We start from the raw sequence: 16719 nt of genomic DNA, 5'->3' as shown, positions 1-16719 counted from the left end.
GGGAACATCAGACCTTTTCATCTGCATATTTGGATGATATTGTGGAGTTCAGTCCAACCTGGGAAGAACATTTGAGGCATCTCCAATTAGTTCTACAGTCCCTCCGGGACCCAGGACTCCATATCAATTCCAAAAAGTCCAGGGTGGGGTTCCATTTCGTTAACTATCTTGGGTACGTCTTAGGAGAAGGGATGATAGCTCCCCAAAAAGAAAAAGTAAAAGCCATATGTGACGCTCTATTTCCCAAAACAAAAAAAGAAGTAAAGGCCTTCCTCGGGCTCCTAGGATATTACCCACGGTTCATTCTTACAATAGTCTGAGATAGCGACCCCACTTACAAATGCGCTACGGAAAAACGTAAGGTCTCGGAACCTAACATAACCCTCAAAGGAAATGGTACAGGCATTTACCCGACTAAAAGAAGCCATCACCACCGGTCCTGTTTTGGCATCTCCTGACTTTAGTAAACCCTTTATCCTACACACAGCTGCATCAGAGGTGGGGATAGGAGCAGTTTTATCCCAATTAACATCCTCCGGTATGGAACATCCTCTTCTCTTTATCAGTAGAAGGCTGTTTCCTCGGGAAGAAAAATACCCCACCATAGAAAAAGAATGTTTAGCAGTAAATTGGGCGATTGATAAACTCAAATATTATCTGGACGGTGCCCCCTTCACGCTCTATACAGACCATGCCCCGCTCCAACGGATGAGCCAGAACAAAGGCAATAATCCCTGCATCCTACGCTGGTTCCTATCCCTCCAACCATACATCTTTGAGGTAAAACATCAAAGGGGTTTTGTTAATGGAAATGCAGACTTCTTATCCAGAATATTGCCTCTCCCCAAACGGGAGAAGCCTGGGGAGAGGGTGTGTCGCGGGGCCGCCTCCATGCACGATTCAATAAAATTAAAGGGGGCAGAGTCGGAGGAGACTCACCTATTGAAACCCTTTATGTCTCCGCAGCCCGAAGAATCACCATTCTTCAGATGGAGTCAGCAGGAAGACACAGTAGATTTTGAACAGGGCCCCTTTAACTGGAAGGAGGAATCCAGAAGGGAAGAACTTCAGGATGACGTCTGGGAACGCCGGGCAATAGAAGGACGCTTAGAGGAGGAAGACGTGGGACCAGGAAGCATAGGCGGAAGCCGGAGCTGCGAGAGGCCGAAGGAGCAGAGGAGCCCGATACGGAGCGATTGAACCTCCGTACTGTGCACGAAAGCGGTACCGGCGAGAGAGGCAGGAGGCCTCAAGGAAGGTGCTGCGCCCAGCCACGCTCCAGGAGGAGTGTGGCTACTTCAGGTATGGAAGCGTGTTGCGGGGTGGGTCGGGAGGAAGCCTGCAGCGTAGAACTCTCCCAATATCCCGAATAAAACCCCAGAGACCCTGCACCAACACCTCCCTTAGAGAGTGTGTGTATTAGCACCGGTAGTCCCTCACTCCTTGTCCTAAAGACCTGATTGAATATCAAAATCCTCACGGACGCCATATTTTGTTTCTTTTAATTTTTTTACCGGCCCGAGTATCAAGACCTTCAAGCGCTATCAACCAGACCCAAGAGAACGAAACCGAAGACCAAAAGGGGTTCCTGAAGACGACATAAAGAAAGAGCATAAAGGAAGAAGCTAACCCCTAGCAAAGACTCACTCCCCTACCAGACTCGAAATTAAACAAGAACAAGAATTAATACCATTGCCTTACAAATCACCCTAAGATATAAAGGGAAATCTCTTAGTATAATAAAGTTCCCCTTTGAATAACCTCCTGTCTCCTCAGCTCATTACCTGCTTTTTTACAAACACCCAAGGTCCAATCTCCTGCAACCGCACCTTCGCCCACCTCTAGACCCAGGCAGCTACCCCTAACGCACCGGACGCCACTGCACACAAGCCACTGTGCTACATCCTCCTCGACGTACGCTCCCTGCACAGACACACCTTAGAAATCTTGGACCTCCTCAACACTCATGAGCTTGATGTTGCCTTCCTCACAGAGACGTGGACAATGCCAACTCTGCACCCGACATCGCAACTGTCATCCCTGACAGATACAAGATCTTGAGGAAAGACCACCCAGGAGGAGGCCTTGCCATCATCCACAAGAGCTCCCTCCGACTCAGAACCACCAATTCAGACGAAACTTTGCTCCCCCCATGGAACACATCCGCTTCCACTTCCAGATCCAGCCCAAACCCAGAACGAAGCTCTGTGGAAAACTCAACTACAGACCTCCTGGAACCCGCAACCCCTTTACCAACGTCATCTCAGACCACATCGCAACCCACTCCCTCGCCTTGATGGCCTACATACTTCTTGGAGAACTGAACTTCCACCTGGACAACCACAGCGATCCCAACACCACTGCCTTCCTAGAAATCCTCACCAACATAGGATTGAAGCATTTTGTCTCTACTCCCACCCACACAGCAGGCGCACACTCGACCCCATCTTCGCTGGTGGAATTCGCTTCAGCCACACCACAGAACTGCTCTGGACAGACCACCACTGCATTCGCTTCTCCTTCATGAAACCAACCGCTCACAAGCGCACGCTCTGCCCTCCACACAAAAGCTGAAACACAGTCTTTGAAGAACACCTCACCTCTGCCCTCAACTGCACTCCCCAATACCCCCCTACAACGACAAACGTCAACACAGCAGCAAGCAACCTCCACCAATGGATCACCAACTGCGCCAACATCCCCGCCCATCTTCAGAACACTACGAGACAACACAACAAGAAAGCCAGCTGGCTCACCACAGGTCTCTGCGAATCAAAGCGCTCTTGCTGACAACTGGAGAAGTGGAAAAACAGCAAAACCACGGAAGCACACACCGACTACAAAGCGGCCATCACAGCACATGACCAACTCATCAAATCAACAAAGAAAAACTTCATCCAATACAGAATCCTCTCTAGTTCCCACAACTCCAAGGAACTCTTCGCCATCATACAGTAATTTGCAAAACAACCAACGTCCCTCGAGACCGCCACATTCCTCGACGACTGGAAACACGCTCAAGTCACCCCCTCCTAAAGTACCCCTCCGCATACCCGACTGGTCTTCAGAACTTCAGGCCCATCTCTGTGCTCCCCTTCACTGACCAAGTCATTGAAAAGGCAGTCAACACCAAGCTAGCACACTTCATAGAAACCAACAGCATCCTAGACACCTCTCAATCCGATTTCCACAGCACCGAGACCACTCATCTCCACCACCGACAGCATCCGCGCCTTCCTTGACCAAGGCCACACGGCATCCCTCATCCTTCTGGACCTATCAGCAGCCTTCGACACTGCCTACCACCACACACTAGCCACCAGGCACCACAACACCGACATCCGAGGAATAGCATTAGACTAGATACGATCTTTCCTCTGAGGCAGAACATAGAGAATAAGACTCCAACCCTTGCTCTCAGAACCGACAGAGATCAGATGCGGAGTACCCAAAGGATCCTCCCTCAGCCCCACACTCTATAACTTCTACATGGCCCCCTCGCCACCATCGTCAGAAACCATGGACTCAACATAGTCTCCTACGCCAATGACACCCAGCTCATTTTCTCCCTCACCAAAGAACCCGACATCACCAGGCGCAATTTCCAAGAAGAGATGAAAGCCATGGCTACCTGGTTGTACCACAGCTGCCTCAAGCTCAATGCGGACAAAACGGAAGTCCTCATACTTGGCTCCAACCCCTCCGCATGGGACAACACCTGGTGGCCCCCGCCTTTGGAAACCCACCCACCCCAACGAATAACCCACGCAACCTCTGAATCCTACTCGACTCCTCACTCTCAATGAATCACCAGATCAAGCCTTATCCTCCGCATGCTTCAACACCCTCCGCATACTTCGCAAGACGTTTAAGTGGACCCCCCTTCCCAACCCCAGGAAAACCGTCACCCATGCACTCATCGTCCGCAGACTGGAATGGACTATGGAAACACTCTCTATGCCAGAGTAAAAAAAAACTCCTCCACAAACTCCAGACCTTCCAGAACGCTACAGCCAGACTCATCTTCGACATCCCATTACATGACCAAATCACCCAACACCTCCGCGACCTCATCTGGCTCCCTGTCGAAAGAAGAGTAACCTTCAAACTGCTCACACATGCCTACAAAGCACTTGACAACACCGGACCCCAAAAGAATCATCCTGTCAGCCGATTTCGCCTTAGCCACATCTTTCTTTTGTAGAGGACCAGAGCAGGTGGAAGATCCTTCTCCTACCTCGCAGCCAAGACCTGGAACGAACTCCCCCCTTCACCTCTGATGAAGCCCGACACTGCGCCAATTCATAAAGGACCTCAAGTCCTGGCTCTTTGGATGACCCCTACAGAGCAGCTCACATCCTCCTCCAGCTATCTTGAGACCCTCACAGCTCTACAAAATCCTGATTGAATGTGGTATGTCTATGGCTTTTGTGTTTAGTGTTTTCCAAAATAATGTGGGTGTCAGTGGTTCCTGGGTTAACCTTGTGCTTCCTGTGTTTTTGTGTGTGTATACATCATTATTTCACATTTCTCAAGGTTTCCGATTACCTTTTGCCTGTCAATCCATCATCTCCTTAGTCTTTAATTTTGTGTCTGACTTTTGATTATTTTTCTTCTTACCTCGGGTCTCTTTGTGGGTCTTAGGATCCCCAGCTACCTTTGTAGCTCGGATTGGTGTGCAAGTTTATGGCTGGTGTTCCCTCTGCTACTCCTCTCCATCTAGGAATGTAAGGAGGCATTTTCTATGCCTTTTGTGCTTTTTGCTGAAGGGGGATCTTTTTGTTGGAGACACTCCCTGACTTCGACTGTTTTCTGCTGGCTGGTGAAGTGATCAATAGATGAGACCGGGCTTTGCACCCTGTCATTGAGAGGAATGGGGTTTGGCAGGAGGAACCATGCTTTAATTTTCCCCTCTCTTCATTTTCCCAAATATTTAACATCTTCTAAGCTCTAGTCCAAATGTTATGCCAGCCTTCATGGATCTCAATTCTAGCCACTAAAAACAAAGCAAGAAATTAATCTTTATTGCTGGAAGTGCTACCATCTAACTCCATGATCCCACAAACTCTTGCACCTGCTTCTCTTCTTAGAACATCATGTCAGCTGGCCTCCTTCAAATGGCCTAAGAACTCTACACTGGCTACCGGTCAGGGACAGGGTAAAGTTTAAGGCTCTATGCATCGCCCACCAGACTCTCTGGAAAATGGGCCCAGAAATCAACTGTGCCCTGATCTCTCCCTACGTACCCACAAGGCACTCTGTTCCTCAACTGCCTCACTAGCCAAAATCCCCAGAATCCTTAGAGCCAGAGCAGGAGGACGCTCTTTCTCGTATAATGTTTCCAAACTTTGGAACACCCTCCCTCGACAGATGCGAGAAAACCCCAATCTAACCAGCTTCCGGAAACAACTTAAAACTTTCCTCTTTAGCAAACAGTAACCTCTTGAGGGTACCTTCTGTTTCAGTGTTAGCGCCTGGACGCCTCAGGGCAACTGATGCGCTTTATAAATATTATTTTCATTTCATTTCATTTCATTATTTCTCCTGCATACTAGAGGTTTTCTTACTAGTTGGGGCACTTTCTCCACCCTTCATCATGTTTAGAATGTGGAGAGACCACTTATGGATGTCAACCATAGCCTCACTGCCGGCTGAGTGCTTGGGAGGGGAACATGGTGGCAGCAGGCTAGCTGCCGCGGTACTCCGCTCTGAGCCCTAGCGGAGCGTTATGCTTCTGACTACCATGAGAGAACGAGGACTCCGGCGTGAGAATTCTGAGTAACTCCGCCACTCCGCTTACTCCGTTTGGCTCCGTCCTGCTGTTTCGGGAGTTTCAGAAAAATTACTGAAGCTTGTTTATCACGGACCAGACCGCGACCGCGGTCTTTTTTCCCTATCTATGTGTTTGGAGAGGGGCGTGATCCAGCTTGGTTGGGCGACCCTCCGAATCCCGGCAATTCAGGTGCTTTGTTCGACAGAGCCGACATTGCCGCTGCCGTCAGGTCTGAGGCCGTGGCATCAGGCCGCCCTGGAGCTCCGCCGAGGGAGACGCCTGCGGTGTCTCCGTAGAGACCTTCGGCCCAGTGTGCTCGTGAGCAAGGAGGGGCCGCTGGCTGAGACTGAGGTGGCCGACACAGCAGCAGTTGCCCCCGCCTCTACAGCAGCCATAGCAGCAGATTCTGCGACATCTGTGACTTCAACAAAGGAGGTGAAGGGGAAGCTAGGAGGGGGGGTCAGCTGATAGCAAGCTGTTCGAGACGCCTGTAGAGGGGCTGATTGACTCAGGACCGGGTTCCAGCGCAGAGCAGGGGGGGTGTAGTATATTAATCACCCCACGAGCAACCACCCTCAGAAGCTCCAGCCTTTATCCAATTGAAATCCCCTCTAACCTACAGCCGGTGATAGCTAGCAGGGGTCGTAGAGGCAATAGAGGCAGCAAAAATCAAAGCAAGGGGGGTAAATCCAGTAAGAAGGAGGACAGGAGTGGACCCCCCGGTTTGGGAGTACAGACACTACTTAGGCTGGAGTCTGGGGAAACGACCCAGGGCAGTGCTGAAGGGGTTTACGAGCTGACCAAAGCGACAAATACCACTAAAACGCCCTCTAAAACACTTTCTAAGTCACCCCTTAAAACTTCTTCATATCTTTCTACTGAAGTGAAAGCTAAACGCGCAAAAAAGACTATAAAATTAGCTAAGTCAGCTAAGTCGATCCTTGATTCCAGCTCTAGGATAACGCCATCTCTGCGCTCTTATTTCAAGGTTATTCCTCAGGTGTTGGATTTGGTTCAGAGCTATCCCCCTTCAGTGTCTGCCTATCCACGATTACGGTTCAGTCTGGCTGTTTGGACTCGGTTGATTCTACATCTGTTAAAATGGGGAGGCTTGCAACGAACTTCAACCTGGGGCGGGGCGTACATCCACTAGCCCTCCTCCGATAAATGTCAATTCTACCTTGAATATTACTTCACCTACTAAACCATTTATAGAATCAAGTGTCGATATTAATATCAGTGTTAGTGGTTCGCCTGCGGCATCTCCTTCGGAGTTTAGTACGGCAACAAGGGGTGAGGCAGCAATTTCTGGCACACCAAGCAGTTCCGTTGAAGTAGAGGAGCGCAGTCATCTGGGTGAGCATGTATGCCATGAAGAAGACACGGACCCTGAGCCAGACGATTTGGGATGTCAGTCAAAGTCTAGAGGGGCACTCAAATGTAAATCTAAATATCCCGCAGCAAACTGTTTCCAATTCCTCTTCCACCTGCGATACCTCTTCTACCCCCTCTGCCTCCACCGCTAGCATGCCTCCAGATCTCTGTCTCTTCATTATTGCTTTTGTTCTCCAATTTGTCAGCTGACCTTAAACGGGGGTTTGAAGAGTCAACGATAATCCAGAGAGAGAGATCAGATCTTATTGTGAGTCTTTAGACAGTAAGATAGACGGTCTTTTTTTCCTATTTCCAAAAACTTTATTCGACAATTAAGTCATAAAAGCATCACAATACATAGTTTTGAAATAAAACATTTTTTTTTAAAACCATTACAATAAATATTTAAAAAACTTAAGAATTAATTAAACTAGACAAGACTAATGTTGAATATTTAAAATTAGGAAATATAAGATACATTTACAATGGATATTAGTATCATATTTTTCCCTAGTCATTTACTCAATACAAACTCAATCGGTCTTTTTTCAATAACTGGAGTGCTGGAAGAAACAGTTGCGGGGATGTCTCTTGAATTGGATAATGCTAAGGAGGAAATTGTCAAATTAAAAAGGGAAGACACTGCTCTGGCGGACAGAATGAAGATCTTGGAAAACAATGCGAGGAGAAAGAATATTCGCATTTTGAACGTGCCAGAAGGCAGTGAAGGTTCAGACATCAAGGCTTACATCATTCAGCTTCTAAAGAAGTCTCTCAATTTAGATCACTCTGAAGAGGATTTAGCTATTGACATCCAGCGGATACATAGGGACCCCTTTAGGCGGAGCCCACAGAGGACTAAGCTACGAAAGATCCTAGTGAACTTTCACACCTATTCATTAAAGGACCACATCCTTAACCTAGCTCTCAAGCAAAAATCCCTATCAGGAGTAGGCTTCACTTTTCAAATAAGATCTGATCTATCAAGGGCTACTTTAGATAGGCAATGGGAATTGGGCAGGAGGATGGAGGCTTTTAGGAAACTAGGTGCGACAGTGCAGCTGAGTTTTCCTGCAGCTCTGAAGATTATGTTTAACAATAAAATATTTAACATTCGCTCAGTTCAGGCTGCAGACGAGCTACTGATGACCTTTGGTGGGGCCGAGGGGGGGTTCTGGCTGAGAGCATGAGAGCATGAATTTTTTTTACGGTAAAGAGGTTAGGGTTCTACAATCTTTGACTTTCCCAGTTGCTCCGTCTCCTTCCTCCTTCCTGTCCTTTCCCTTTCTTCTTTCATATGGTGATATGTAAAATGTTTAAATAAAAAAAAAGGTAAAAAAAAACGAATAATAAAAAAAAAACGTAACAAACGTGTATATATATAAAAAAAAATTAAGCAGATGAATAATAAAACAAACAAGTAAGAGGGAAGGAGCTTCTCGCAAAAAAATAAATAAATAAATAAAGGGGAGGGTGAATATCCGAAGGAAAAAAAAATAGAGGTGAAGATCACAATGGTAGCTACCTTGTAGATCGAGGGATCTGATCAGATTTCGTGTGGGGTTACAGCAGATAAAACTATAATGGTAATATTATCTAGTTCTCAACTTTATAGTTAAAACGCTTTGTAGGGGCTCAGAATGGGTCAGGGGTACCACAAACCGGACATGTTCCGGTTAGATAGTACAAGGGTTCCTCAAGGGTGGGGGGGCGGGGTTCTCTGAAAAAAAGCATAAAATGTTCCTCATTTCCGATCTGGTTGATGACTATCTTATTTCCATTTCTAAAGTTTGGACAAGGATCGTATTTCAGATAGTGGTTAAGGGCTGCATGCCTTCAGTATCCAGCCGTACCAGTCATACTAGCCATGAGTAATCTTAGGATTCTCTCCTGGAATATTAATGGCCTGCGCACCAAACCTAGAGCAAATAGGATTTTACAATACTTACGGGATTCTGATGCGCAGGTCATTATACTTCAGGAGACACATCTAGTTGAGGCTGAGCTGCTTGATCTGGTAAAAAAAAAAACAGATGGATAGATCTGTCTGTTTCTACCTCCCAATCAATCACTACTAGGGGAGTGACTATTCTTTTTAAAAAAAAACAATCACCACAAGACTCATTACGCAGAAGGTAGACTCCGCAGGCAGGTGGGCAATTGCCACCGTGGTTATAGGTGGCTCACGTTTAACTATAGCTGGATATTATGGGCCTAATCGGGAAGATCCCTCTGCCTTAGAATCACTATTTTCCGAACTTTTGCACTTCTCAGAACCAGTCATAATAGCAGGGGATTTTAACATCGTGCTTGACCCCTTGCTAGATAAGACTCCGTCTAGTCGACAATAAACGTTGTCTAAGTCCAGAGCTTTCCTACTTAAATGTATGTGTCGATACGGATTTATAGACATCTGGAGAGTAAGAGCGGGTCAGAAAACCGTTTTTTCTTTCCGGAATTAAGTATCACCACCGATCCAGGATTGATTTTTTTCGAATAAGTAGAGCTTTGCTCGATTCGGTAAAAAATGTCACTTACTTGCCATCGCACCTGTCGGACCACTCCGCAGCTTCTTTAGATCTTGTCGGTTTGATCCAATCCCCGGCCAGGTCATGGTCTTTTGATCGGTCCCTTCTTACATCGTCGGATGATCTCTTATGTATTAGATCAGAAGCACAAGAATTTTTGCGAATCAATATCGGCTCTGCGGGTTCTAGTACTGTATGGGACGCCTTTAAGTGTTCCCTGCGAGGGGTCATCAAGAATAAAACTGTATTCTGCAGGAGGCAGTACACTCAATTCGGCGTGGGTGGGGCTCCTATACCATAATCCATCCGCATCTGTCTTGGTTAACGGGGGTCTGTCCGAACAATTTACTATTACAAGGGGTACACGGCAGGGTTTCCCTTTATCCCCTCTGCTTTTCGATCTTTATATAGAGCCGTTTGCTCAAAAAATTCGGGAGGACAACAACATCAAGCCTTTTAAATACAGAGATTGGGAAAAAAGGGTGTCCCTGTATGCAGACGACATCATGATCATGACGTCAGAGATCAGCACCGCGTTCCCGACAGCTATAAACCTAGCCCTGGAATTTGGGAAAATCTCAGGGTACGAGGTAAATGCCTCCAAAACTGAAATTATGGCATGGAATAGCGATGTAACCGGTTTTAACGAGCAACTAAGTAGGAATTTGAGATATCTTGGTTGAAGAATCGTTAAAGATATCAACCTGATTGCTCCCACCAACTTTGCTATAGTTGCTAAAGATTGCCGGAAGTTAATGGGGTCTTGGGGACATCTCCCTCTGACAGTTCTGGGTCGTGCAAAATTAGTGAAAATGTCCATTCTACCTAAGTTGACTTTTATTTTTAATACCATACCACTTTATTTTGACACATCACTGATGGCGAAGTTGCAGAGTGACATCTCTTCATTCATTTGGAAAAACAAAAGCGTAAGAATAGCTTTGAAGAAAATAAGGCGGCGTAGGGAGAAAGGCGGTTTGGCTGGTCCTGACCTTCAGATATATGTGTGGGCTTTTCAGATGACACACGCACGATTGTTGCTAAAAATCCCATCAGACCAAGGCATAGGGACGATGTTTTCGGCTTTACTACAGGGTGAAGGAGTTGGGCAGTCGGGTTTTCTTTTCAAGTTTGGTGACCCTAAATTTTTCAAAAAGGTTACATTGAAGGTGCTGCAGGGCCTAGCAAGAACTTGGTTCAATCTCAGAGCTGCAACCAAACTAGGATACTACTCGAATAGATCTCCTATATGGGATCTCCCTGCTGCTCCTGGTTGGGTAAACGATGTACTGGTAATCCCACTAAAAGACGCCGGAATTTCAACATGGGGTGACCTGTTTGTGGAAGGGACTATGCTTTCTTGGGAACATCTAGCGAGCAAGGTGGGCCCTAACTTCTCCAGATTGAAGTATCTACAAATATCAAGTTGGGCTCAATCATAGTCAGCTAGAACCCCCCGTTGTTATAACACGCCTCTAGGAGGAGGCAGCCAACTGGAATCTTTTTTGCTTGATAAACCATCAGTATCTAAGGAAGTTTCCCTATGGTACAGCCTAATCTTGGAAGAGATCGATGGGGAATTCCATCTCCCAGACTTACTGTGGGGTTCCTTGTTGCCTTCCCTGAATTTGAACGATCTATGGCTAATGTCCTGTAATGTCTTGTGGGATCTAGTCAAACCAGCCTGGCTCCGTAGGAACCACCTTTTTACCCTCCACAGGGCTTACTACTCTCCTCAGAGGTTGTCTAAATTTTCAACAGGGGACCCGGTGGCATGCGCCCGGTGTGGTCTAGTGGCGGCCTCTGATGCGCACATGTTCTACGATTGTCCACACCTGACATCTTTCTGGGATTTAATTAGCAACAAACTTACATCTTCCATTGGCTTTACAGTGGTTATAGACCTTCGGCTAGTAATCTTCGGTGTAATGGATCAGAAGTGAAGTCCTGCCAAAAACCTATTGTTTTACTCTATCTTGGTGGCCCGTAGAGAAATCTGCAAGCGATGGAAAGAGGCTTCTCCTCCTTTACATGACTGGTGTAGATCTCGCAAGGGCTGCGAAACCAGATAAAAGAGCTTTTTGGCATCTACTTGATTGGTCCCACTAGTCGTACTGGGTTTTTTTTTCCCCCAGGTCCGATGATTACGAAGCCATGATATATTCTCCCTGCTAAACAATTTCGCCTTTTTCTCTTGGCATACCGGTGGATATAAGCAATGGTGTGGTAATTGGCTTATGGTTAGTATCTGTCTAATAAGTAACAAGGTGTCAGGATCGGCATGGCGAATGACATAGCTGTAGGGTCATGGCAGCTCCATTCACCGTTTGTACCCTTACCAGTCTTTAACTGAGTCAGCATGCCAGCACCACGATATGCCTTCCTTCCTTGTTCAGAGGTTTAGCAGATTACAACCATGGTGGAGATGAGGACCAAAAGCAAAAAGAAAAAAAAACATAGCCTCACTGCCTTGTCCTCATCATCAAGTTGGTCTATCCCGTCAACCTCATACCTCAAAGATGTGAGGCTGCATTTGCAAAAAAACTCCTGATCTTATTGCTGTTTGACTTTCCTCTCACTGGAATTTCCTCAGTGCTGCTATCCTGGAATCTTTGTAAACTTCATCATCTGATCGGTGAAGAAAAGAGTTAAGTAGACACTTGTTTTCTATAGACATCTTCCTCCTCCTCCTCAGCTTATTAGGTTGAAAAACACATACACACCCCACCTAACTATACTCGCCCAAAAATGTTATACTCTTCTTATTGAATGCAAAAATTGCAGGCAAAATTGTCAAAGCCACAAACTGGCTAAATGTACTCACTAGAATAGTAGCAAAACTGAAAAGCCCTAGAAATGTGTTCAGATTTGGGGTAGTTGGAATATGCATAGGGCACAGGTGTGTGCCCCAGTGACCCAGAGATATAGAATGACCTTTGGGAGGACCATAAGAGAGGGAAGTACTGAAGGCCTGTAATGACGTGCTTTACTGAATAACCCATGAATGCGAATGCAAAATATAAACTGTGTGTTGTATTGCTGTGTCATTATTTGCTGTCATCACCTGACTGTGTATTTGACTAATACAAATAAAAAAGAGATTTAAAACAAAACTGAAAAAGCCCTTCATGCCTCTCCAGTCCCATCACACCTTCTAAAATATATAATATATGGTATTGAACTACATATCTTTTTTGTTGGAAATATTGTTAAGATTATGACTTTTATCCCTACAGGACACGGCTTTCCCCTACAGGAAATGTATCCTCCCCATTTTGTTGTTGCCTCTATCCCCCCAGTTACTTTCTAATAAGAGTAAAAAAAAAAACACAAAGTACTTTTCAATTACTTTAAGTTGGAAGAAGCAGGCTGAAGTTACAATATTGATATGAGATTGCATCGAATGATTGGGACTCAAAAATAGACACCCATTGGTTTGACCTTAACCACATGGACTTTAAACAGAACCTTAAACAAAAAACTAAAGAAAGTCAGGGTGTTTGTTGTATGTAGTTCAAAATGTTCATCCATGGCTAGTGTGGATAGCATGCGTCTTACCTGGTTGTAGTTGGCTTTCTTAGGTAGTTCTGAGAGGTTTGCATCTCATGAACATTGAATTGCTCAGTGTACTCTGAGTCTTAGGCAGATAAAAGTGTTCAGGTAGATAAAAGTGTTCATTATCATATGCTGGTCAGAGGGCTCTTCACACTGGGTTAGCATGACAATTGTTGCCTCCTGTCCGTTTCCTTATTCTTATGCAGGTTAGAGAAACCTATTTATTGCTGAAAAAAATATATATTCAGGTACTCCATGAAGTTTGTACATTTATGGATTACTACTTAAAAACTCCCATGCAAAAATGTGCTTGGCAAAGCTGTATCTTGTCTTATCATTTAAGAGGGTTTTGTGGATGGTTTCGAGAGTCCCTCTCACACTTGGGAGTGGATTACTAAATGCAATGCAAGATGGAATTTTCCACTCCGCAACTTCCAAATGTTGCCAGTGGTCCTGTTTGTTTATTTATTTATTTATTTATTTTTTACATTTATAGAGCGCTCTGTTACCCGGAGGTGTCCTGGCGCTATCATAATTGAACCAGTGTAAGTGAGTGGCTATGGGATTAATGAGTAAAGAGCCAGGTCTTGAGCTCTTTCCTAAAGGCCATCAGGTCCGAGGATTGTCTGAGGTAGAGTGGCAGTTTGTTCCAAGCCTCTGCTGCCCCGAGGGAGAAGCTTCTGCCACCCCAGAGTGCTCTTTTAACTCTGGGGACCGTGACCAGTGCCTGTTCCCCAGATCTCAGGGTTCTTGCTGGTTTATGCCAGCGGAAGAGTAGTTTCATGTATCTAGGACCCATGTCATGTAGGGCCTTAAAGACCATGCATAGCGCTTTAAAAGCAATTCTCTTGCGGATTGGCAACCAGTGAAGGTTCACCAAGTCCTGAGCCACCGATGCAAATTTGGGAGTGTCGGTGATCAGGCGGGCAGCTGCATTTTGCAGTAACTGGAGTTTATTAAGAACGCTCTGCTGGGCGTTTAACATCAGGCTGTTACAATTGTCCAAGCGTGAAAGGACTAGCCCAGTAACGACAGTTTTCCTGTGCTCTTTCTCTAAATAGGGAAGGACTTTCCTAATAGTTTTGAGGGTGTAGTGCATGGAGGAGGATAGTGCATTAATCTGGGGTTTGAAGGACAGGGTCCTGTACCACTGAGACGCTTCTGCTCGCTTAATACACACACTACTACTCTTCTATGCCATGGGGCTTTGATGGGAGGAAGCTTAGATGGGTATTCTGACATACTTGGAGGAATCCGGTAGCACATTGACAGAGTAAGGATGGGTAGACGTTTTCAACACATTCCCCATGGGACTCCTGTAGTATTGGAAAGACACGGCTTGGAGGTGACTTGAGCTTGAGGGGTGCTGTATCACAAACTGGACACAAAAGGGGGAAACTTATCTCTGGAATCTTTCAACCTAGGCCAATGATGGGAAGAAACCAAATTTACTGGGGTCTTGTAATGTAGAAAGTGTACTCATTGTAGTAACTCATACTGCTGAATGTAGCTTGTGGGAGAAGGCGCGATAGGGTGGATGCTCACACTAAGCATCCCCCGATTTCTTTTTTTTCTTTTTCATCCAGAAGAGCAGCGCTTGGAGAGATGTCTTTGGGAGAGTGTAGGTTGAATTCTCTTTCGTGTGGGTTTTAATACATAAAGAAGTAAGGGTTTTTTTTTCTTTTAGGGGCACATGGCAGATTTGTTCCCCGAGGTGATGGGAAAATGCATCGTGAAGCCCGTATACAGACGTTGGAGCCTGAACCATGGATGAAGGAGGTGTTGAGTCGTGGACATGGCACCAGGAAGAGTGTGGAGCAGACCCAGCTTGAAGTGTAAGTACCTCATGCACTGTTGTCTCTGAACTGATAGTGTGGATAGAGTCACATGTGTCCCAAATGTACCAGTGACCTAGGTACTTATAAAACTGAGGGCTGACTACCTTATCTCCTCCTCGTGAATCGTTTATCTCTATCCTCGGTATGAGCAAGTACAAGGTGCCAGAGATCCTAGTATCATTGAAATAGTGGGGCGAGTACCACTGTTCAACTTTCCTCTGAAGTAATGGAGATGTAAGTATGCAGGAAAGGTCCCTCACAGTGTCTCTAAACTGGCGGTGGGAAGACTCCAGGTGTGCTTGTGATCCTAGTATCTCTAGGCAGCTGCTGTGAAAACTCCACTTCTGTAGCATTTCTATTATTAATGACTGTTCCTAAACTTCAGTTTCAGGTCTCTGTTCTTTCACAGTGTGCCCCATCAGTTCCTAAGACCTTTTCCTCGGAATCCTGTTCTTGTTTCTTGTACCCCACCCCTCTTAAACATCTCATCTTCTGTGATACACACCACACCTCCTTAACACCTTAGCTTCAAGTACATCATTAATTCTTTTGTAGTCTCAGGTCCTTCAACACACTCTCACCCCTCTGATTTGTGAACTCGGGTGACCCTGCATCAATCCTATATTTAAACCCTCCGCTCACATGACACCTGCCGCTCTGCCTCTTTGACACCATAAGCTTCGGTAGCGCTGCTTGCCCCGGTGAGACCTCAACTGTGACCATTTCTCCTGCCGGTTCCTGTGATCTTTACCTCTACTTCCTGTATTATGTTCTTTGACACCCCCTTAGACCTCTCAGTTCCTGTGGCACACCAAGCCTACCAGTTGAAATCCTTGGCTTCTAGAAATCGCTTCTGTCATCCACTTGATTATTCTTTTATCAGAACCTGTGGCGTTGAGCCCTCAGCTGCTGTGACATTGCCATCATTGCCCCCTTCACTGAATCCATGAGTACACTACCATAAAGACTGTTTTTGTAGCTGCTGAACTGACTGATTTAGCTTTGAAAAAGGAGGGAGGCTTTTATTAGCCTCTTGGTGGCAACAAGTGTATTTGTTGGAAGGAGTTCAAATAGCCCTTGCATGGAGAATGATCTTCCGACCTTTACATTTTAAATGAATGACAAGTCAGATCCTATCTTAGGGCAGGTTGATGTCCTTTTGTTTAGACTGAATGATATTCACTAAACGAACGGTTGCGTGAATATTAAGGCACTTTAATGTTAGTCTAGCTTTTGTACAACAATTCTGTCTGATTGCCTAGGAAGTGATCTATAGGCTGTGTGTCATGGTCACTTTTTCTAAACTAAAATCAGCTGGACATCTTTTGCAGTTTTCTGTTGTCGCTGTCTAATAAATAAGCATATAAGATGTAAAGAGTAGGGAAGGTGGTTTTGATGACAGGCCCACAGTGCAACATGAGAAGTGCATCGTTTAACCTGATTAACTAGGTTTGTTAAAGCAACTTTCCACCATAAACCTATTTTAAGAAATTAGAGAGGAATCCGAGTGAAAGTAGGATACCAGGGGCTGGGTTGTGCCCTGGGAGGTGCAGCAGGCTTTACTCCAGCTGTTCTCTTGCTGTTGCACCTCTGGGGTCTTTCGTATTATGAAAGGAAGTGCAGATAGATGCTTTCACTGCTTCTTTGGATA

General features: G+C 45.7%; 1 protein-coding gene across 3 annotated transcripts in view; it reads left to right on the top strand.

The window, feature by feature from the left end:
- The window catches only part of RSAD1 (radical S-adenosyl methionine domain containing 1), a 151276-nt gene that overhangs the window by 88990 nt on the left and 45567 nt on the right, over nucleotides 1–16719 (top strand). For all 3 annotated transcript variants that reach the window (XM_078654455.1, XM_078654456.1, XM_078654454.1), the window contains one exon: nucleotides 14918–15065. In XM_078654455.1, coding sequence (XP_078510581.1) covers nucleotides 14918–15065 — 148 coding nt within the window. The remainder of the gene's footprint in view (nucleotides 1–14917; nucleotides 15066–16719) is intronic.

This window comes from Lissotriton helveticus, chromosome 7, assembly GCF_964261635.1.
Source record: "Lissotriton helveticus chromosome 7, aLisHel1.1, whole genome shotgun sequence".
Taxonomy (NCBI): Eukaryota; Metazoa; Chordata; class Amphibia; order Caudata; family Salamandridae; genus Lissotriton; species Lissotriton helveticus.
The sequence above is the reverse complement of the archived record's forward strand: the minus strand, read 5'-3'. Positions and strand labels throughout refer to the sequence as shown.